The sequence below is a fragment of the Stigmatopora argus genome, chromosome 14, assembly GCF_051989625.1.
Source record: "Stigmatopora argus isolate UIUO_Sarg chromosome 14, RoL_Sarg_1.0, whole genome shotgun sequence".
NCBI classification, from domain to species: Eukaryota; Metazoa; Chordata; class Actinopteri; order Syngnathiformes; family Syngnathidae; genus Stigmatopora; species Stigmatopora argus.
Window position 1 is genome coordinate 7,934,478 of NC_135400.1, and position 24,290 is coordinate 7,958,767.

Genomic DNA, 24,290 nt, shown 5'->3' on the forward strand with positions numbered 1-24,290 from the left:
TGGGTTAATTCCCACTCGCTAAAAGTCTCTCTGTTGGTAGCTATTGGAGAGCAAGAAGAAGGTGGACGACGATGTGGGGACAATTGACGGCCTGGAGGAGGCAAAGAAGAAACTGCAAAAGGACCTGGAGATTTCAGGCCAGCGTCTGGAGGAAAAGACCATCGCTTTTGAAAAAATGGAGAAGACAAAGACTCGTCTGCAGCAGGAGCTGGACGACCTCACTGTTGACCTGGATCACCAGAGGCAGAGTGTGTCCAACCTTGAGAAGAAACAGAAGAAGTTTGATCAGGTGATGCAATAGGATAAGACCCAAATAGGGCTGTTTCTTATTTGCCAATTCCGTTTTTCTTGTCTCTAGTTGTTGGCCGAGGAGAAGAGCATTTCTGCCCGCTACGCCGATGAGCGGGACCGGGCGGAAGCGGAGGCCAGGGAGAAGGAAACCAAAGCCCTGTCCATGACTAGAGCGCTGGATGAAGCTCTGGAGGCCAAAGAGGAGCTGGAGAGGGTCAACAAGCAGCTCCGTGGCGAAATGGAAGACCTCATGAACTCCAAGGATGACGTGGGCAAGAATGTGAGTGGGATTTTGGACCACAAGGTGGAAAGCATCTTCCCATGCCTGACTCTCGTCCGGCCGGGCCCAAGGTTCACGAGCTGGAGAAATCCAAGCGCACTCTGGAGCAGCAGTTGGAGGAGATGAAGACTCAACTGGAAGAGCTGGAGGATGAGCTGCAGGGCACCGAGGATGCCAAGCTCCGGCTGGAGGTCAACATGCAGGCCATGAAGGCTCAATACGAGAGGGATCTTCAGGGCCGCGACGACCAGAACGAGGAAAAGAAGCGAGCCCTCGTCAAGCAGGTGTCGCATCCAGCTCTCGGTCAGCTTTGACGTTTGCTAATCACGCACCGGCGTTTAAGAGCCCGTGTTCCTCGCCTCAGGTCCGAGAGATGGAGGCCGAGCTGGAGGACGAGAGGAAGCAGAAAGCCTTGGCCATCGCCGCTAAGAAGAAGCTGGAAATGGATTTGAAGGACGTCCAGGGTCAGATTGAAGGTGCCAGCAAAGGTCGAGATGAAGCCATCAAACAACTGCGCAAGCTGCAGGTACGCATTTGGATCTGAACAACGTGTTTCTTCCCCGCTTAAGATCTAAACGCCAGCATTTCCTCTTCAGGCCCAAATGAAAGACTATCAGAGGGAACTGGAAGACGCCAGGGCTTCCAGAGATGATATTTTTGCCTTATCCAAGGAAAATGAGAAGAAACTCAAGAGTCTGGAGGCTGAAATTGTCCAACTACACGAGGTAACTACGGAACTGTTTTTAATCCGACAATTTCCTCTCTCATACACACATGGATGACCGATTCTTTCGCCTGTAGGACCTGGCAGCATCCGAGAGAGGACGACGTCACGCCGAGACAGAAAGAGACGAGTTGCAAGATGAAATCTCCAACAGCACATCTGGGAAGTAAGTTCCCTCATTGTTTTCAACGTTTTATGGATTGAAGTAATTAGAACATTTCTTTATGCACCGTATCAATTGTCAAGAAGGGGGTGTGTTTTGTGTACTAGTGGGAATTCTATGGAAGCATTACCTATAGATGGCAGTATCACCACAGAGTATTACAGGATTACCGACGATTAGACATGACACATTCTTTTCAACAGAGCATTTGCATTTATTTTCAAAAAACATTTGTCATCGATTAGGTTAAAGTGCATGATTTTCCACCGTACAGGAGTGTGCCGCGGTACAGTGGTTGACAAACACTAACCCACAGTGATACGACCATTCGAGTATAAATGGAAGCTGCAGGCTTATTGACATTAAAGTTAATGGAAGACAGCATAATAATTAATTCATCTTTATCATTGCATGACATTAACAACAATAGACAACTAATACATTTAAACTGGGTGCACTAGCTTTGAATTTTTATGTTTTAATGTACATTGCTGGCAATGGCAGTAGGTTGAGCACAAAAAACAACAATTTACACACAGCCTTCTCGTCGATTATTGCGAAGAAGCTCTCTTGAAACATTCCCTTTTTCTGCCTTTTAAGGACCGCTCTGCTGGACGAGAAGAGAAGGCTGGAAGCTCGTATCGCTCAGCTTGAGGAAGAGCTAGAAGAAGAGCAAGGCAACATGGAGCTACTTAACGACCGCTTCAGAAAGAGCACCATGCAGGTGCGGCGGGACCTTCTAATTTGGCGAGGGTTCCGAAAACCACTTACGTTTCCACCCATGTTCTCTTCATCTTGTTCATCTCCATAGGTGGACACGCTGACCACGGAGCTGGGTGCAGAACGGAGCGCGGCGCAGAAGAGTGAAAACGCCCGGCAGCAGTTGGAACGTCAAAATAAGGATCTACGAGCCAAGCTGGGCGAGTTGGAAGGTTCTGTGAAGAATCGTTTCAAGGCATCCATAACGGCGCTGGAGGCCAAGATAGCGCAACTGGAGGAACAGCTGGAACAGGAGGCAAAGTAAGATATGTATAAATGGATGTGTGTGGGGGGTTGTGCGGGGGGATGTGTGCGAATGCGTGTGAGTGCGTGTGCGGCGGTGTGGGTGCGTGCGTGTGGGTGCGTGCGTGTATGTGAGTGCGTGTGTGTGGATGCGGGTGCGTGAGTGCTTGGGTGTGTGTGGGTGCTTGGGTGTGTGTGGGTGCTTGGGTGTGTGTGGGTGCTTGGGTGTGTGTGGGTGCTTGGGTGTGTGTGGGTGCTTGGGTGTGTGTGGGTGCTTGGGTGTGTGTGGGTGCTTGGGTGTGTGTGGGTGCGTGCGTGTGTGTGCGTGCGTGTGCGTGGGTGCGTGTGTGTGGGTGCGCGTGTGTGGGTGCGCGTGTGTGGGTGCATATGTGTGTATGGGTGCGTGTAGGTGCGTGTGCGTGTGTGTGTGTGGGTGCGTGTGTGTGTGGGTGCGTGCGTGTGGGTGCGTGGGTACGTGTGTGTGGGTGTGTGTGCGTGTGTGTGGGTGCGTGTGTGTGTGGGTGCGTGCGTGCGTGTGGGTGCGTGAGTGCTTGGGTGTGTGGGTGCTTGGGTGTGTGTGACTGCGTGTGGGTGCGTGGGTGCGTGTGTGCGTGTGTGTGGGTGGGTGCGTGTGTGTGGGTGCGTGTGTGTGGGTGCTTGTGTATGGGTGCGTGTGTGTGGGTGCGTGTGTGTGGGTGCGTGTGTGTGGGTGCGTGTGGGTGCGTGCGTGTGTGTGGGTGTGTGTGGGTGCGTGCGTGTGTGGGTGCGTGTGTGTGGGTGCGTGTGTGGGTGCTTGGATGTGTGTGGGTGCCTGTGTGTGGGTGCGTGTGTGTGTGTGTGTGTGTGTGTGTGGGTGCTTGGGTGCGTGTGTGTGAGTGTGGGTGCATGAGTGCTTGGGTGTGTGGGTGCGTGTGTGTGGGTGCGTGGGTGCTTGGGTGTGTGTGGGTGCTTGGGTGTGTGTGGGTGCGTGTGTGTGTGCGTGTGTGTGTGGGTGCGTGTGTGTGGGTGCGTGGGTGCTTGGGTGTGTGTGGGTGCTTGGATGTGTGTGGGTGCGTGCGTGCGTGCGTGTGGGTGTGTGAGTGTGGGTGCATGAGTGCTTGGGTGTGGGTGCGTGAGTGCGTGCGTGTGGGTGGGTGCGTGTGCGGATGCGTGCGTGCGTGTGTGGGTGCGTGCGAGTGGGTGGGTGCGTGTGTGTGGGTGTGTGTGGGTGCGTGTGGGTGCGTGTGGGTGCGTGTGGGTGCGTGAGTGGGTGCGAGTGTGTGTACGTGTGCGTGTGGGTGCGTGTGTGGGTGCGTGCGTGTGGGTGCGTGCGTGTGGGCGCGTGCGTGCGTGTGCGTGCGTGTGGGTGAGTGTGTGTGTGGGTGCGTGTGGATGCGTGTGTGTGTGGGTGCGTGTGTGGGTGCGTGCGAGTGAGTGCGAGTGTGTGTACGTTTGTGTGTGTGGGTGCGTTAGTGTGTGTGGGTGCGTGAGTGGGTGCGAGTGTGTGTACGTGTGTGTGTGTGGGTGCGTGAGTGTGGGTGCATGGGTGCTTGGGTGTGGGTGCGTGTGTGTGGGTGCGTGCACGCACCCACTCGCACGCACCCACACACGCACCCACATGCACACACCCACGCATGCACCCACACACACACGCACCCGCACACACGCACCCGCACACACGCACCCACACGCACGCACGCACGCACACGCACGCACACGCACGCACCCAAGCACTCACGCACACACACACACGCACCCACACACACGCACCCACACACACGCACCCAAGCACTCACACACACACGCACACGCACGCACACGCACCCACGCACACGCACCCACTCGCACGCACCCACACACGCACCCACACCCAAGCACTCATGCACCCACACTCACACACCCACACGCACACACCCACACGCACCCATCCACACACGCATCCAGCCACGCACACATGCACACACACTCCACACACGCCCCACACGCACCCACACACACGCACCCACCCACACGCACCCACTCGCACGCACCCACACACACACCCACTCGCACGCACCCACGCACACACACGCACCCACACACACACGCACCTGCACACACACACCCACACCCACACACGCACCCACACGCACCCACACCCAAGCACTCACGCACCCACACCCAAGCACTCACGCACCCACACGCACACACCCGCACGCACGCACCCGCACGCACGCACGCACCCGCACGCACCCGCACGCACGCACCCGCACACACGCACACACGCACCCACCCACACACGCACCCACCCACCCACACGCACCCACCCACACACACGCACCCACCCACACACACGCACCCACACACGCACCCACACACACACGTACACGCACCTGCACGCACCCACACACGCACCCGCACACGTACACACACTCTCCCCCACACACACACGCACCCACTCACGCACCCACACGCATCCAGCCACGCACCCATACACACACCCACACATGCACACACTCCACACACGCCCCACACGCACCCACCCACACGCACCCACACACGCACCCACACACGCACCCACGCACACGCACCCACGCACCCACACACACCCACACACACACACACACACGCACCCACACACACGCACCCACACACACGCACCCATCCACACGCACGTACCCACACGCACGTACCCACACGCACGTACCCACACGCACCCATCCACACACCCACACACCCAGACACACACATACCCCCACACACACACCCATACACACACAGACACCTCACACACACCCCACACACGCACCCACACGCACGCACACGCACGCACGCACCCACACGCACGCACCCAAGCACTCACGCACACACACGCACCCACACACACGCAGCCACACGCACACGCACCCACACGCACACGCACCCACACGCACCCACACCCAAGCACTCATGCACCCACACTCACGCACCCACACGCACCCATCCACACACGCATCCAGCCACGCACACATGCACACACACTCCACACACGCCCCACACGCACCCACACACACGCACCCACCCACACGCACCCACCCACACGCACGCACCCACACACACCCACTCGCACGCACCCACGCACACACACGCACCCACACACACACGCACCCGCACACACACACACACCCACACCCACACACGCACCCACACGCACCCACACACACGCACCCACACCCAAGCACTCACGCACCCGCACGCACCCGCACGCACCCGCACGCACGCACCCGCACACACGCACCCGCACCCGCACACCCGCGCACGCACCCGCACGCACGCACCCGCACACACGCACCCACGCACACACGCACCCGCACACACGCACCCGCACACACGCACCCGCACACACGCACCCGCACACACGCACCCGCACACACGCACCCACACCCAAGCACTCATGCACCCACACACACACGCACGCACCCACACACGCACCCACACACACACGCACGCACCCACACACACGCACCCACACACACACGCACTCACACACACACGCACCCACACACGCACCCACACTCACGCACACACACGCACACACACGCACCCACCCACACGCACCCACCCACACGCACCCACCCACACACACGCACCCACACACGCACCCACACACACACACACGTACACGCACCTGCACGCACCCACACACGCACCCGCACACACCCACACACGCACCCGCACACGTACACACACTCTCCCCCACACACACACGCACCCACTCACGCACCCACTCACGCACCCACTCACGCACCCACTCACGCACCCACTCACGCACCCACTCACGCACCCACTCACGCACCCACACGCATCCAGCCACGCACCCATACACACACCCACACATGCACACACGCCCCACACGCACCCACACACGCACCCACACACACACGCACCCACACACGCACCCACACACACACGCACCCACACACACACGCACCCACACACACACGCACGCACGCACCCACACACACGCACCCATCCACACGCACCCATCCACACACCCACACACCCAGACACACACATACCCCCACACACACACCCATACACACACAGACACCTCACACACACCCCACACACGCACCCACACACATACGCACCAACACATACACATACACACGCACCCACACACAGACACCTCACACACTCTCCGCGCACCCACACACGTGTGCGTGTGTGGCCCCACCCACACACGCACACGTGTGTGGGTGCGCGGAGTGTGTGTGAGGTGTCTGTGTGTGGGTGCGTGTGTATGTGTATGTGTTGGTGCGTATGTGTGTGGGTGCGTGTGTGGGGGGTACCTGGGAGTGTGTTTTCTAGGGTTCTATTTACCTTCTCTGTAGGGAGCGAGGAGCTGCTAACAAGTTGGTTAGAAGGACGGAGAAGAAGCTCAAAGAGATCTGCATGCAGGTGGAGGATGAACGACGCCATGCTGACCAGTTTAAAGAACAAGTATGTTTCTCATCATTTCTTTTTGAATAGGTTTTGGATGTGAATCACAAAGATCAATTCCTTTTTTTTTTGCGGTTTAACGCGTTTGTCAAGTTGGAAAAGGCAAACTCACGTATGAAGCAACTGAAGCGTCAGCTGGAAGAGGCAGAAGAAGAAGCCACCAGGGCCAATGCGTCACGGAGAAAGCTGCAGAGGGAGCTGGATGACGCCACGGAGGCCAGCGAGGGTCTCAGCCGGGAGGTCCACACGCTCAAAAACCGCCTTCGGTACGCCAGCTTCATCAGCAGCAACCATTCTTTGGATGTAATACATTGCTAAACATGATGTTTTTCGTGGCGCAGGCGCGGAGGTCCCATCAGTTTTTCCTCCAGTCGCTCGGGCAGACGTCAGTTGGCGGGAGAGGGCTCGTCCTTGGACCTCCTGTCTGATGACGAGCTGGAAAACAAGGTGACAGACAACAACGCCAATGAGACACCAACTCCCCAGCCGGAATAAATGGCAATAAGTCTTGAATTTTCTTTAAAGGACCTTTTAGATTTGAGTATGAACACCTTTTTATCTCACTTGCCAAGATTAGCATAGCAGCGACAGGAATCCCCACATTCACTCTTGCCTTACTGGTTGTTTATCGCTTCTTCAAGTAGACGCTACATCCTTCGCATCCCTAAATCCCAAAGCGTACATTTGCAATGTACAATGCAATATGACATACGTATTTTACATGCGTAATATTTTTACCTGGATGCTTTGCTTGTGTATGAAAGTAGTTGGTGAATAGTCTCTTTTCACTTTATTGCAATTATCTTCTGTGCCTTGTTTCACTCCCTACAAATACATTCATGCCATTTGCATTGTTCATATATACATCATTTTGTGAAAAGGTATTTTAATAAAACATTGATGTGATATTTTAGAGAAAAATAACGCTGTCGTGTGATTTTTGGATGAAAAGCATGAAACAAGATTTAAACCGTCAAAGTTGCACATTAAAACCATTAGATTGTTCATTTCCCAGGATTTGGCTGACTGGAGATAACGTGTCTGTTAATCGTGTCGAGTTGTGGAAACAATTGCTGTAATCCTCTAACATGTGACTCATAGTATTAATCACTTAATGACGACAGAGTGCATACAGTTGAAACAAAGTGTGTGGTTAAGTGCGGAGCAGACAGAGTAGGAGAAACTACTTCATCTGGAGATTCAAATAATTCTCAAAAGTAAGTGTACCATCCATGATTACCTCCACAATTTTTTTTCAAACTATTTAATTGTTCTCTTTATTGACATCGAAGAGACAAGCTATAGTCATTAAATGAAATATTCAGAGCAGACAATGGTATTTACACTTTATACTGTAGAAAAAAATAGATTCTGTGACATATACATATATATATATACACACATACATATATATATATACATATATATATATATATATATACACACATACATTTATATATATACATATACATACATATATATATATATATATATACATATATATATACACATATATATATATATATACACACATATATATATATATATATACACAAATATATATATATACATATATATATATACACATACACATATATATATATATACATACACATATATATATATACATACACATATATATATATTCTAAAAGTAAGAATACATTTTGTACTTGCATACATACCAAGCTGGCAATACTTCCAAAAGCAAAAAGAAATACACAAATAAGGTATATGCAATTTGTACTTGCATACTTTGGTTATGCAAATATACCAACATTCATTCCAGATTGGACATTTGGGCCTCATAATTCTTGAAAAATTAACCTTCAAGATTGAGATTGTTTGCTTGATTATACAGTCATACCTCTACTTAAAAAAAATTAAGGTTACAATTTTTTTTAAATGTAAATGAGTGACTCGAGATACGAATTCAAGAAGTACAATTCTACTTGAATTTTTTTGAAAAAGAAATTTTCAAGTTTTGGAACAAATTAATTTCGTAAGTAGAGGTATGACTGTATACAATAAATAACCACACAAATTCTATGAATAATTATTGGAAATATGTTTATTTAAACAACTCTTCTTACATTTGCATGAGACAAACGAAAAATAATTCCATGCGTATGGAATAATTACAGCTGCTAAAATTGGATGTAAAATGTCTTACAATTCTAAAAGCACATTCCAAAATAAAATCAATCAATAATAGTTTTTTAACTGATTGGCTTCAATTTAAAGCAATGGATACCCAAACTATTTGAAGTTTGTTCAACTTCAAATGGATTGAACTTCTACTTAATTACTCATTTAAAGTCACTACAGAAGCAACCAAATGATTCGATGTCTATCAACGTCAATGGCAGTAAAACAAATTCACTTCATATGGCCGCTCTCATGATTTGGGTTCCAAAACATAAACATCAGCTTTCAGTGGCTCACGATAATGAATAAACCGGAGGAGGAGGAGGAGACTGATGATTGCATACTGGCAGAAACAAAGCCCAAATGGCCTCCATGCGGGTCCAAAAATGATGGGGTTCAGCAAAAGGTCACAAGCAGTTGAGGCCTTCCACCTGGCGTCCAATATTCAAATGCAAATGAGACGCTGACTCACGGCCGTCCTTTAAAAAAAGGTCCAAATGTGACTGCTTCGTCCACTCAGGGAAAGAAGGGGAGTTTGTTGGGAGGCCAACGGGTGTTCAAGTTTGTGATGTCCTTGGTGGTCACTCAGCCCTCCGTCGTACCAATGCAGTCTTCGGTTTCGCCCGGCGTTCAGAGGAGACACACGCTTCCCGCCAGTGAAGTTCGACCTCTCAACGCGCAAGATGCCATCAGTGTGTTTGAAATCGAACGAGAAGGTAAGGTGATAACCAGGGATGTCCGTAGCTTCTGAAGACATGGGGGGGTTTAGCCTCCGTATAGTCGCTGAACAAATAAGTCTTAAAAAAATTGTCTTAATTTTTATTATATTTTAAGAAGAATTGCCTTGCTATGCACGGTCTTTGTTTCACAAATATAGTCTGAATACCCAGGATCATTTATCCCACAAAAATAGCCTTACTATACATGGTTATTTTTTCACAAAAATAGCCTTTTAATAAAAAAAAGCCTTACTATACCTGGTTATTTTTTAATGAAAAAGCCTTACTAAACATGGTCATGTTTTAAATAAAAAAGCCTTACTATACATGGTCATCTTTTATTTAAAAAGCCTTACTATACATGGTCATTTTATATTAAAAAAGCCTTACTATACATGGTCGTTTTTTTTAAAAAGGCCTTATTATACTATGTCGTTTTTTACGAAAAAAAAGCCTTACTATACTATGTCGTTTTTTAAGAAAAAAAAGCCTTATTATACTATGTCGTTTTTTACGGAAAAAAAGCCTTACTATACTATGTCATCTTTTATTTAAAAAGGCTTACTATACATGGTCATTTTTTATGAATAAAAGCCTTATTATACATGGTCATTTTTAATACAAAAAAGCCTTACTATATATGTTCATTTTTTATTTAAAAAGCCTTACTATACATGGTCATCTTTTATTTAAAAAGCCTTACTATACTGTTTTTTAAAGAAAAAAAGCTTTACTATACAATGTCGTTTTTTAAGGAAAAAAACCTTTCTATACTGTGTCGTTTTTTAAGAAAAAAAGCCTTACTATACTACGTCATTTTTTTAAGAACAAAAGCCTTACCTGGTCATCTTTTATTTAAAAAGCCTTACTATACATGGTTATTTTTTTATTAAAAAAGCCTTACTATACATGGTCATCTTTAATTTAAAAAGCCTTACTATACATGGTCGTTTTTTAAGAAAAAAGCCTTACTATACTATGTTGTTTTTTTAAGAAAAAAAGCCTTACTATACTATGTCGTTTTTTAAGAAAAAGCCTTACTATACTATGTCGTTTTTTAAGAAAAAGGCTTACTATACTATGTCTTTTTTTAGAAAAAGGCCTTACTATACTATGTCGTTTTTACGGAAAAAAAGCCTTACTATACTATGTAGTGTTTTTAAGGAAAAAAGCCTTACTATACTATGTCATTTTTTTTTAACAAAAAGCCTTACTATACTATGTCGTTTTTACGGAAAAAAAGCCTTACTATACTATGTCATTTTTTTAAGTAAAAAGCCTTACTATACCATGTCGTTTTTTACAAAAAAAGCCTTACTATACATGGTCATGTATTAAACAAAAAAACTTACTATACATGGTCATGTTTTAAACAAAAAAACTTGCTCTACATGGTCATTTTTTATGAATAAAAGCCTTACTATACATGGTCATCTTTTATTTAAAAAGCCTTACCATACATGGTATTTTTTTATTAAAAAAGTCTGACTATACATGGTAATTTTTTATTAAAAAAGCCTTACTATACATGGTCATTTTTTATGAATAAAAGCCTTACTAAACATGGTCATCTTTTTTTAAAAAGCCTTACTATACATGGTCATTTTCTATTAAAAAAGCCTTACTATACATGGTCATTTTTTAAAAAAAGCCTTACTATACCTGGTCATCTTTTATTTAAAAAGCCTTACTATACATGGTCATTTTCTATTAAAAAAGCCTTACTATACATGGTCATTTTTAAAAAAAAGCCTTACTATACCTGGTCATCTTTTATTTAAAAAGCCTTACTATACATGGTCATTTTTTAAATTAAAAAAGCCTTACTATACATGGTTATCTTGAATTTAAAAAGCCTTACTATACATGGTCGTTTTTTTAAAAAAAAGCCTTACTATACTATGTCGTTTTTTAAGAAAAAAAGCCTTACTATACTATGTTGTTTTTTTTAAGAAAAAAAGCCTTACTATACTAGGTCGTTTTTTAAGAAAAAGCCTTACTATACTATGTCGTTTTTACGGAAAAAAAGCCTTACTATACTATGTAGTGTTTTTAAGGAAAAAAGCCTTACTATACTATGTCATTTTTTTAACAAAAAGCCTTACTATACTATGTCGTTTTTACGGAAAAAAAGCCTTACTATACTATGTAGTGTTTTTAAGGAAAAAAGCCTTACTATACTATGTCATTTTTTTAACAAAAAGCCATACTATACTATGACGTTTTTTAAGAAAAAAAGCCTTACTATACTATGTTGTTTTTTAAGAAAAAAAGCCTTACTATACTATGTTTTTTTTAAAGAAAAAAAGCCTTACTATACTATGTCGTTTTTTAAGAAAAAGACTTACTATACTATGTCGTTTTTTAAGAAAAAGGCTTACTATACTATGTCTTTTTTTAGAAAAAGGCCTTACTATACTATGTCGTTTTTACGGAAAAAAAGCCTTACTATACTATGTAGTGTTTTTAAGGAAAAAAGCCTTACTATACTATGTCATTTTCTTTAACAAAAAGCCTTACTATACTATGTCGTTTTTACGGAAAAAAAGCCTTACTATACTATGTAGTGTTTTTAAGGAAAAAAGCCTTACTATACTATGTCATTTTTTAAGTAAAAAGCCTTACTATACCATGTCGTTTTTTACAAAAAAAGCCTTACTATACATGGTCATGTTTTAAACAAAAAAACTTACTATACATGGTCATGTTTTAAACAAAAAAACTTACTCTACATGGTCATTTTTTAAAAAAAGCCTTACTATACCTGGTCATCTTTTATTTAAAAAGCCTTACTATACATGGTCATTTTTTAAATTAAAAAAGCCTTACTATACATGGTTATCTTTAATTTAAAAAGCCTTACTATACATAGTTGTTTTTTAAGAAAAACGCCTTACTATACTATGTCGTTTTTACGGAAAAAAAGCCTTACTATACTATGTAGTGTTTTTAAGGAAAAAAGCCTTACTATACTATGTCATTTTTTTAACAAAAAGCCTTACTATACTATGTCGTTTTTTAAGAAAAAAAGCCTTACTATACTATGTTGTTTTTTAAGAAAAAAAGCCTTACTATACTATGTTGTTTTTTTAAGAAAAAAAGCCTTACTATACTATGTCGTTTTTTAAGAAAAAGGCTTACTATACCATGTCGTTTTTTACAAAAAAAAGCCTTATTATACATGGTCATGTTTTAAACAAAAAGCCTTACTATACATGGTTATCTTTAATTTAAAAAGCCTTACTATACATGGTCGTTTTTTAAGAAAAAAAGCCTTACAATACTATGTTGTTTTTTTAAGAAAAAAAGCCTTACTATACTATGTCGTTTTTTAAGAAAAAGCCTTACTATACTATGTCGTTTTTTAAGAAAAAGGCTTACTATACTATGTCTTTTTTTTAGAAAAAGGCCTTACTATACTATGTCGTTTTTACGGAAAAAAAGCCTTACTATACTATGTAGTGTTTTTAAGGAAAAAAGCCTTACTATACTATGTCATTTTTTTAACAAAAAGGCCTTACTATACTATGTCGTTTTTACGGAAAAAAAGCCTTACTATACTATGTAGTGTTTTTAAGGAAAAAAGCCTTACTATACTATGTCATTTTTTTAACAAAAAGCCTTACTATACTATGTCGTTTTTACGGAAAAAAAGCCTTACTATACTATGTAGTGTTTTTAAGGAAAAAAGCCTTACTATACTATGTCATTTTTTTAAGTAACAAGCCTTGCTATACTATGTCGTTTTTTAAGAAAAAAAGCCTTACTATACTATGTTGTTTTTTTTAAGAAAAAAAGCCTTACTATACTAGGTCGTTTTTTAAGAAAAAGCCTTACTATACTATGTCGTCTTTACGGAAAAAAAGCCTTACTATACTATGTAGTGTTTTTAAGGAAAAAAGCCTTACTATACTATGTCATTTTTTTAACAAAAAGCCTTACTATACTATGTCGTTTTTACGGAAAAAAAGCCTTACTATACTATGTAGTGTTTTTAAGGAAAAAAGCCTTACTATACTATGTCATTTTTTTAACAAAAAGCCATACTATACTATGACGTTTTTTAAGAAAAAAAGCCTTACTATACTATGTTGTTTTTTAAGAAAAAAAGCCTTACTATACTATGTTTTTTTTAAAGAAAAAAAGCCTTACTATACTATGTCGTTTTTTAAGAAAAAGACTTACTATACTATGTCGTTTTTTAAGAAAAAGGCTTACTATACTATGTCTTTTTTTAGAAAAAGGCCTTACTATACTATGTCGTTTTTACGGAAAAAAAGCCTTACTATACTATGTAGTGTTTTTAAGGAAAAAAGCCTTACTATACTATGTCATTTTTTTTTAACAAAAAGCCTTACTATACTATGTCGTTTTTACGGAAAAAAAGCCTTACTATACTATGTCATTTTTTTAAGTAAAAAGCCTTACTATACCATGTCGTTTTTTACAAAAAAAGCCTTACTATACATGGTCATGTATTAAACAAAAAAACTTACTATACATGGTCATGTTTTAAACAAAAAAACTTGCTCTACATGGTCATTTTTTATGAATAAAAGCCTTACTATACATGGTCATCTTTTATTTAAAAAGCCTTACCATACATGGTATTTTTTTATTAAAAAAGTCTTACTATACATGGTAATTTTTTATTAAAAAAGCCTTACTATACATGGTCATTTTTTATGAATAAAAGCCTTACTAAACATGGTCATCTTTTTTTAAAAAGCCTTACTATACATGGTCATTTTCTATTAAAAAAGCCTTACTATACATGGTCATTTTTTTAAAAAAGCCTTACTATACCTGGTCATCTTTTATTTAAAAAGCCTTACTATACATGGTCATTTTCTATTAAAAAAGCCTTACTATACATGGTCATTTTTTAAAAAAAGCCTTACTATACCTGGTCATCTTTTATTTAAAAAGCCTTACTATACATGGTCATTTTTTAAATTAAAAAAGCCTTACTATACATGGTTATCTTGAATTTAAAAAGCCTTACTATACATGGTCGTTTTTTTAAAAAAAAGCCTTACTATACTATGTCGTTTTTTAAGAAAAAAAGCCTTACTATACTATGTTGTTTTTTTTAAGAAAAAAAGCCTTACTATACTAGGTCGTTTTTTAAGAAAAAGCCTTACTATACTATGTCGTTTTTACGGAAAAAAAGCCTTACTATACTATGTAGTCTTTTTAAGGAAAAAAGCCTTACTATACTATGTCATTTTTTTAACAAAAAGCCTTACTATACTATGTCGTTTTTACGGAAAAAAAGCCTTACTATACTATGTAGTGTTTTTAAGGAAAAAAGCCTTACTATACTATGTCATTTTTTTAACAAAAAGCCATACTATACTATGACGTTTTTTAAGAAAAAAAGCCTTACTATACTATGTTGTTTTTTAAGAAAAAAAGCCTTACTATACTATGTTTTTTTTAAAGAAAAAAAGCCTTACTATACTATGTCGTTTTTTAAGAAAAAGACTTACTATACTATGTCGTTTTTTAAGAAAAAGGCTTACTATACTATGTCTTTTTTTAGAAAAAGGCCTTACTATACTATGTCGTTTTTACGGAAAAAAAGCCTTACTATACTATGTAGTGTTTTTAAGGAAAAAAGCCTTACTATACTATGTCATTTTCTTTAACAAAAAGCCTTACTATACTATGTCGTTTTTACGGAAAAAAAGCCTTACTATACTATGTAGTGTTTTTAAGGAAAAAAGCCTTACTATACTATGTCATTTTTTAAGTAAAAAGCCTTACTATACCATGTCGTTTTTTACAAAAAAAGCCTTACTATACATGGTCATGTTTTAAACAAAAAAACTTACTATACATGGTCATGTTTTAAACAAAAAAACTTACTCTACATGGTCATTTTTTAAAAAAAGCCTTACTATACCTGGTCATCTTTTATTTAAAAAGCCTTACTATACATGGTCATTTTTTAAATTAAAAAAGCCTTACTATACATGGTTATCTTTAATTTAAAAAGCCTTACTATACATAGTTGTTTTTTAAGAAAAACGCCTTACTATACTATGTCGTTTTTACGGAAAAAAAGCCTTACTATACTATGTAGTGTTTTTAAGGAAAAAAGCCTTACTATACTATGTCATTTTTTTAACAAAAAGCCTTACTATACTATGTCGTTTTTTAAGAAAAAAAGCCTTACTATACTATGTTGTTTTTTAAGAAAAAAAGCCTTACTATACTATGTTGTTTTTTTAAGAAAAAAAGCCTTACTATACTATGTCGTTTTTTAAGAAAAAGGCTTACTATACCATGTCGTTTTTTACAAAAAAAAGCCTTATTATACATGGTCATGTTTTAAACAAAAAGCCTTACTATACATGGTTATCTTTAATTTAAAAAGCCTTACTATACATGGTCGTTTTTTAAGAAAAAAAGCCTTACTATACTATGTTGTTTTTTTAAGAAAAAAAGCCTTACTATACTATGTCGTTTTTTAAGAAAAAGCCTTACTATACTATGTCGTTTTTTAAGAAAAAGGCTTACTATACTATGTCTTTTTTTTAGAAAAAGGCCTTACTATACTATGTCGTTTTTACGGAAAAAAAGCCTTACTATACTATGTAGTGTTTTTAAGGAAAAAAGCCTTACTATACTATGTCATTTTTTTAACAAAAAGGCCTTACTATACTATGTCGTTTTTACGGAAAAAAAGCCTTACTATACTATGAAGTGTTTTTAAGGAAAAAAGCCTTACTATACTATGTCATTTTTTTAACAAAAAGCCTTACTATACTATGTCGTTTTTACGGAAAAAAAGCCTTACTATACTATGTAGTGTTTTTAAGGAAAAAAGCCTTACTATACTATGTCATTTTTTTAAGTAACAAGCCTTGCTATACCATGTCGTTTTTTACAAAAAAAGCCTTACTATACATGATCATGTTTTAAACAAAAAAAATTACTATACATGGTCATGTTTTAAACAAAAAAACTTACTTTACATGGTCATTTTTTATGAATAAAAGCCTTACTATACCTGGTCATCTTTTATTTAAAAAGCCTTACTATACATGGTCATTTTTTAAATTAAAAAAGCCTTACTATACATGGTTATCTTTAATTTTAAAAGCCTTACTATACATGGTCGTTTTTTAAGAAAAAAGCCTTACTATACTATGTTGTTTTTTTTAACAAAAAGCCTTACTATACTATGTCGTTTTTACGGGAAAAAAGCCTTACTATACTATGTAGTGTTTTTAAGGAAAAAAGCCTTACTATACTATGTTGTTTTTTTAAGAGAAAAAGCCTTTCTATACTATGTCGATTTTAAGAAAAAGGCTTACTATACTATGTCTTCTTTTTAGAAAAAGCCCTTACTATACTATGTCGTTTTTACGGAAAAAAAGCCTTACTATACTATGTAGTGTTTTTAAGGAAAAAAGCCTTACTATACTATGTAGTGTTTTTAAGGAAAAAAGCCTTACTATACTATGTCATTTTTTTTAACAAAAAGCCTTACTATACTATGTCATTTTTTTAACAAAAAGCCTTACTATACTATGTCGTTTTTACGGAAAAAAAGCCTTACTATACTAGGTAGTGTTTTTAAGGAAAAAAGCCTTACTATGCTATGTCATTTTTTTAGCAAAAAGCCTTACTATACTATGACGTTTAAGAAAAAAAGCCTTACTATACTATGTTGTTTTTTAAGAAAAAAAGCCTTACTATACTATGTTTTTTTAAAGAAAAAAAGCCTTACTATACTATGTCGTTTTTTAAGAAAAAGCCTTACTATACTATGTCGTTTTTTAAGAAAAAGGCTTACTATACTGTTTTTTTTTTAGAAAAAGGCCTTACTATACTATGTCGTTTTTACGGAAAAAAAGCCTTACTATACTATGTAGTGTTTTTAAGGAAAAAAGCCTTACTATACTATGTCATTTTCTTTAACAAAAAGCCTTACTATACTATGTCGTTTTTACGGAAAAAAAGCCTTACTATACTATGTAGTGTTTTTAAGGAAAAAAGCCTTACTATACTATGTCATTTTTTTAAGTAAAAAGCCTTACTATACCATGTCGTTTTTTACAAAAAAAGCCTTACTATACATGGTCATGTTTTAAACAAAAAAACTTACTATACATGGTCATGTTTTAAACAAAAAAACTTACTCTACATGGTCATTTTTTATGAATAAAAGCCTTACTATACATGGTCATCTTTTATTTAAAAAGCCTTACTATACATGGTCATTTTTTAAAAAAAGCCTTACTATACCTGGTCATCTTTTATTTAAAAAGCCTTACTATACATGGTCATTTTTTAAATTAAAAAAGCCTTACTATACTATGTAGTGTTTTTAAGGAAAAAAGCCTTACTATACTATGTCATTTTTTTAACAAAAAGCCTTACTATACTATGTCGTTTTTTAAGAAAAAAAGCCTTACTATACTATGTTGTTTTTAAGAAAAAAAGCCTTACTATACTATGTTGTTTTTTTAAGAAAAAAAGCCTTACTCTACTATGTCGTTTTTTAAGAAAAAGCCTTACTATACTATGTCGTTTTTTAAAAATAAGGGTTACTATACCATGTCGTTTTTTTACAAAAAAAAAGCCTTACTATACATGGTCATGTTTTAAACAAAAAGCCTTACTATACATGGTTATCTTTAATTTAAAAAGCCTTACTATACATGGTCGTTTTTTAAGAAAAAAAGCCTTACTATACTATGTTGTTTTTTTAAGAAAAAAAGCCTTACTATACTATGTCGTTTTTTAAGAAAAAGCCTTACTATACTATGTCGTTTTTTAAGAAAAAGGCTTACTATACTATGTCTTTTTTTAGAAAAAGGCCTTACTATACCATGTCGTTTTTACAGAAAAAAAGCCTTACTATACTATGTAGTGTTTTTAAGGAAAAAAGCCTTACTATACTATGTCATTTTTTAAGAAAAAAAGCCTTACTATACTATGTTGTTTTTTAAGAAAAAATCCTTACTATACTGTCGTTTTTTAAGAAAAAGCCTTACTATACTATGTCGTTTTTTAAGAAAAAGGCTTACTATACTATGACGTTTTTTAAGAAAAAAAGCCTTACTATACTATGTTGTTTTTTTAAGAAAAAAAGCCTTACTATACTATGTCGTTTTTTAAGAAAAAGCCTTACTATACTATGTCGTTTTTTAAGAAAAAGGCTTACTATACCATGTCTTTTTTTTTAGAAAAAGGCCTTACTATACTATGTCGTTTTTACGGAAAAAAAGCCTTACTATACTATGTAGTGTTTTTAAGGAAAAAAGCCTTACTATACTATGTCATTTTTTTAAGTAAAAAGCCTTACTATAGCATGTCGTTTTTTACAAAAAAAGCCTTACTATACATGGTCATGTTTTAAACAAAAAAACTTACTATACATGGTCATGTTTTAAACAAAAAAACTTACTCTACATGGTCATTTTTTATGAATAAAAGCCTTACTATACATGGTCATCTTTTATTTAAAAAGCCTTACTATACATGGTCATTTTTAAAAAAAAGCCTTACTATACCTGGTCATCTTTTATTTAAAAAGCCTTACTATACATGGTCATTTTTTAAATTAAAAAAGCCTTACTATACATGGTTATCTTTAATTTAAAAAGCCTTGCTATACATAGTCGTTTTTTAAGAAAAACGCCTTACTATACTATGTCGTTTTTACGGAAAAAAAGCCTTACTATACTATGTAGTGTTTTTAAGGAAAAAAGCCTTACTATACTATGTCATTTTTTTAACAAAAAGCCGTACTATACTATGTCGTTTTTTAAGAAAAAAAGCCTTACTATACCATGTTGTTTTTTAAGAAAAAAAGCCTTACTATACTATGTTGTTTTTTTAAGAAAAAAAGCCTTACTATACTATGTCGTTTTTTAAGAAAAAGCCTTACTATACTATGTCGTTTTTTAAGAAAAAGGCTTACTATACCATGTCGTTTTTTACAAAAAAAAGCCTTACTATACATGGTCATGTTTTAAACAAAAAGCCTTACTATACATGGTTATCTTTAATTTAAAAAGCCTTACTATACATGGTCGTTTTTTAAGAAAAAAACCCTTACTATACTATGTTGTTTTTTTAAGAAAAAAAGCCTTACTATACTATGTCGTTTTTTAAGAAAAAGCCTTACTATACTATGTCGTTTTTTAAGAAAAAGGCTTACTATACTATGTCTTTTTTTTAGAAAAAGGCCTTACTATACTATGTCGTTTTTACGGAAAAAAAGCCTTACTATACTATGTAGTGTTTTTAAGGAAAAAAGCCTTACTATACTATGTCATTTTTTTTAACAAAAAGGCCTTACTATACTATGTCGTTTTTACGGAAAAAAAGCCTTACTATACTATGTAGTGTTTTTAAGGAAAAAAGCCTTACTATACTATGTCATTTTTTTTAACAAAAAGCCTTACTATACTATGTCGTTTTTACGGAAAAAAAGCCTTACTATACTATGTAGTGTTTTTAAGGAAAAAAGCCTTACTATACTATGTCATTTTTTTAAGTAAAAAGCCTTGCTATACCATGTCGTTTTTTACAAAAAAAGCCTTACTATACATGGTAATGTTTTAAACAAAAAAAATTACTATACATGGTCATGTTTTAAACAAAAAAACTCACTTTACATGGTCATTTTTTATGAATAAAAGCCTTACTATACCTGGTCATCTTTTATTTAAAAAGCCTTACTATACATGGTCATTTTTTAAATTAAAAAAGCCTTACTATACATGGTTATCTTTAATTTAAAAAGCCTTACTATACATGGTCGTTTTTTAAGAAAAAGCCTTACTATACTATGTTGTTTTTTTTAACAAAAAGCCTTACTATACTATGTCGTTTTTACGGAAAAAAAGCCTTACTATACTATGTAGTGTTTTTAAGGAAAAAAGCCTTACTATACTATGTTGTTTTTTTAAGAGAAAAAGCCTTACTATACTATGTCGTTTTTTAAGAAAAAGCCTTACTATACTATGTTTTTTTTAAGAAAAAAAGCCTTACTATACTATGTTGTTTTTTTAAGAAAAAAAGCCTTACTATACTATGTCGTTTTTTAAGAAAAAGCCTTACTATACTATGTCGTTTTTTAAGAAAAAGGCTTATTATACTATGTCTTTTTTTTTTGAAAAAGGCCTTACTATACTATGTCGTTTTTACGGAAAAAAAGCCTTACTATACTATGTAGTGTTTTTAAGGAAAAAAGCCTTACTATACTATGTCGTTTTTTACAAAAAAAGCCTTACTATACATGGTCATGTTTTAAACAAAAAAACTTACTCTACATGGTCATTTTTTATGAATAAAAGCCTTACTATACATGGTCATCTTTTATTTAAAAAGCCTTACTATACATGGTCATTTTTAAAAAAAGCCTTACTATACCTGGTCATCTTTTATTTAAAAAGCCTTACTATACATGGTCATTTTTTAAATTAAAAAAGCCTTACTATACATGGTTATCTTTAATTTAAAAAGCCTTACTATACATGGTCGTTTTTTAAGAAAAACGCCTTACTATACTATGTCGTTTTTTAAGAAAAAAAGCCTTACTATACTATGTTTTTTTTTAACAAAAAGCCTTACTATACTATGTCGTTTTTACGGAAAAAAAGCCTTACTATACTATGTAGTGTTTTTAAGGAAAAAAGCCTTACTATACTATGTCATTTTTTTAACAAAAAGCCTTACTATACTATGTCGTTTTTTAAGAAAAAAAGCCTTACTATACTATGTTGTTTTTAAGAAAAAAAGCCTTACTATACTATGTTGTTTTTTTAAGAAAAAAAGCCTTAATATACTATGTCGTTTTTTAAGAAAAAGCCTTACTATACTATGTCGTTTTTTAAGAAAAAGGGTTACTATACCATGTCGTTTTTTACAAAAAAAAGCCTTACTATACATGGTCATGTTTTAAACAAAAAGCCTTACTATACATGGTTATCTTTAATTTTAAAAGCCTTACTATACATGGTCGTTTTTTAAGAAAAAAAGCCTTACTATACTATGTTGTTTTTTTAAGAAAAAAAGCCTTACTATACTATGTCGTTTTTTAAGAAAAAGCCTTACTATACTATGTCGTTTTTTAAGAAAAAGGCTTACTATACTATGTCTTTTTTTTTTAGAAAAAGGCCTTACTATACTATGTCGTTTTTACGGAAAAAAAGCCTTACTATACTATGTAGTGTTTTTAAGGAAAAAAGCCTTACTATAGTATGTCATTTTTTTAACAAAAAGGCCTTACTATACTATGTCGTTTTTACGGAAAAAAAGCCTTACTATACTATGTAGTGTTTTTAAGGAAAAAAGCCTTACTATACTATGTCATTTTTTTTAACAAAAAGCCTTACTATACTATGTCGTTTTTACGGAAAAAAAAGCCTTACTATACTATGTAGTGTTTTTAAGGAAAAAAGCCTTACTATACTATGTGATTTTTTAAAGTAAAAAGCCTTACTATACCATGTCGTTTTTTACAAAAAAAGCCTTACTATACATGGTCATGTTTTAAACAAAAAAAATTACTATACATGGTCATGTTTTAAACAAAAAAACTTACTTTACATGGTCATTTTTTATGAATAAAAGCCTTACTATACCTGGTCATCTTTTATTTAAAAAGCCTTACTATACATGGTCATTTTTTAAATTAAAAAAGCCTTACTATACATGGTTATCTTTAATTTAAAAAGCCTTACTATACATGGTCGTTTTTTAAGAAAAAAGCCTTACTATACTATGTCATTTTTTAAGAAAAAAAGTCTTACTATACTATGTTGTTTTTTTTAACAAAAAGCCTTACTATACTATGTCGTTTTTACGGAAAAAAAGCCTTACTATACTATGTAGTGTTTTTAAGGAAAAAAGCCTTACTATACTATGTCATTTTTTTAACAAAAAGCCTTACTATACTATGTCGTTTTTTAAGAAAAAAAGCCTTACTATACTATGTTGTTTTTTAAGAAAAAAAGCCTTACTATACTATGTAGTGTTTTTAAGGAAAAAAGCCTTACTATACTATGTCTTTTTTTTAACAAAAAGCCTTACTATACTATGTCGTTTTTACGGAAAAAAAGCCTTACTATACTAGGTAGTGTTTTTAAGAAAAAAAGCCTTACTATACTATGTCATTTTTTTAGCAAAAAGCCTTACTATACTATGTTTTTTTTAAGAAAAAAAGCCTTACTATACTATGTCGTTTTTTAAGAAAAAGCCTTACTATACTATGTCGTTTTTTAAGAAAAAGGCTTACTATACTATGTCTTTTTTTTAGAAAAAGGCCTTACTATACTATGTCGTTTTTACGGAAAAAAAGCCTTACTATACTATGTAGTGTTTTTAAGGAAAAAAGCCTTACTATACTATGTCATTTTCTTTAACAAAAAGCCTTACTATACTATGTCGTTTTTACGGAAAAAAAGCCTTACTATACTATGTAGTGTTTTTAAGGAAAAAAGCCTTACTATACTATGTCATTTTTTTAAGTAAAAAGCCTTACTATACCATGTCGTTTTTTTACTAAAAAAGCCTTACTATACATGGTCATGTTTTAAACAAAAAAACTTACTCTACATGGTCATTTTTATGAATAAAAGCCTTACTATACATGGTCATCTTTTATTTAAAAAGCCTTACTATACATGGTCATTTTTTTAAAAAAGCCTTACTATACTATGTTGTTTTTTTAAGAAAAAAAGCCTTACTATACTATGTCATTTTTTTAACAAAAAGCCTTACTATACTATGTCGTTTTTTAAGAAAAAAAGCCTTACTATACAATGTTGTTTTTTTAAGAAAAAAGCCTTACTATACTGTCGTTTTTTACAAAAAAAATCCTTACTATACATGGTCATGTTTTAAACAAAAAAACTTACTATACATGGTCATGTTTTAAACAAAAAAACTTACTATACATGGTCATGTTTTAAACAAAAAAACTTACTATACATGGTCATCTTTTATTTAAAAAGCCTTACTATACATGGTCATTTTTTATTAAAAAAGTCTTACTATACATGGTAATTTTTTATTAAAAAAGCCTTACTATACATGGTCATTTTCTATTAAAAAAGCCTTACTATACATGGTCATTTTAAAAAAAAAGCCTTACTATACCTGGTCATCTTTTATTTAAAAAGCCTTACTATACATGGTCATTTTTTAAATTAAAAAAGCCTTACTATACATGGTTATCTTTAATTTAAAAAGCCTTACTATACATGGTCGTTTTTTAAGAAAAACGCCTTACTATACTATGTCGTTTTTTAAGAAAAAAAGCCTTACTATACTATGTTTTTTTTTTAACAAAAAGCCTTACTATACTATGTCGTTTTTAAGGAAAAAAGCCTTACTATACTATGTAGTGTTTTTAAGGAAAAAAGCCTTACTATACTATGTCATTTTTTTTAACAAAAAGCCTTACTATACTATGTCGTTTTTACGGAAAAAAAGCCTTACTATACTATGTAGTGTTTTTAAGGAAAAAAGCCTTACTATACTATGTCATTTTTTT

At 36.7% G+C, this 24,290-nt stretch overlaps 2 protein-coding genes and 1 long non-coding RNA gene across 8 annotated transcripts in view; 2 read left to right on the forward strand and 1 right to left on the reverse strand.

The window, feature by feature from the left end:
* LOC144088047 (myosin-10) overlaps positions 1 to 7,839 on the forward strand; it is a 50,629-nt gene extending 42,790 nt beyond the window's left edge. For all 6 annotated transcript variants that reach the window (XM_077618239.1, XM_077618242.1, XM_077618243.1 and 3 more), the window contains 11 exons: positions 41 to 289; positions 359 to 571; positions 643 to 855; positions 936 to 1,097; positions 1,168 to 1,296; positions 1,373 to 1,461; positions 2,059 to 2,182; positions 2,270 to 2,478; positions 6,792 to 6,900; positions 6,994 to 7,166; positions 7,242 to 7,839. In XM_077618239.1, the coding sequence (XP_077474365.1) occupies positions 41 to 289; positions 359 to 571; positions 643 to 855; positions 936 to 1,097; positions 1,168 to 1,296; positions 1,373 to 1,461; positions 2,059 to 2,182; positions 2,270 to 2,478; positions 6,792 to 6,900; positions 6,994 to 7,166; positions 7,242 to 7,395 (1,824 nt within the window). In that variant the 3' untranslated portion in view covers positions 7,396 to 7,839. The remainder of the gene's footprint in view (positions 1 to 40; positions 290 to 358; positions 572 to 642; positions 856 to 935; positions 1,098 to 1,167; positions 1,297 to 1,372; positions 1,462 to 2,058; positions 2,183 to 2,269; positions 2,479 to 6,791; positions 6,901 to 6,993; positions 7,167 to 7,241) is intronic.
* LOC144088050 (uncharacterized) overlaps positions 1,655 to 24,290 on the reverse strand; it is a 32,217-nt gene continuing 9,581 nt past the window's right edge. Inside the window, exons 2-5 of the long non-coding RNA XR_013304796.1 lie at positions 7,013 to 7,335; positions 6,781 to 6,880; positions 2,230 to 2,461; positions 1,655 to 2,119 (exon numbers count right to left, since the gene is read on the reverse strand). This is a non-coding gene — a long non-coding RNA (uncharacterized LOC144088050). The remainder of the gene's footprint in view (positions 2,120 to 2,229; positions 2,462 to 6,780; positions 6,881 to 7,012; positions 7,336 to 24,290) is intronic.
* The window catches only part of LOC144088049 (serotonin N-acetyltransferase-like), a 29,477-nt gene continuing 13,195 nt past the window's right edge, over positions 8,009 to 24,290 (forward strand). Inside the window, exons 1-2 of the mRNA XM_077618245.1 lie at positions 8,009 to 8,117; positions 9,568 to 9,763. Of these exons, the coding sequence (XP_077474371.1) occupies positions 9,616 to 9,763 (148 nt within the window). The 5' untranslated portion in view covers positions 8,009 to 8,117; positions 9,568 to 9,615. The remainder of the gene's footprint in view (positions 8,118 to 9,567; positions 9,764 to 24,290) is intronic.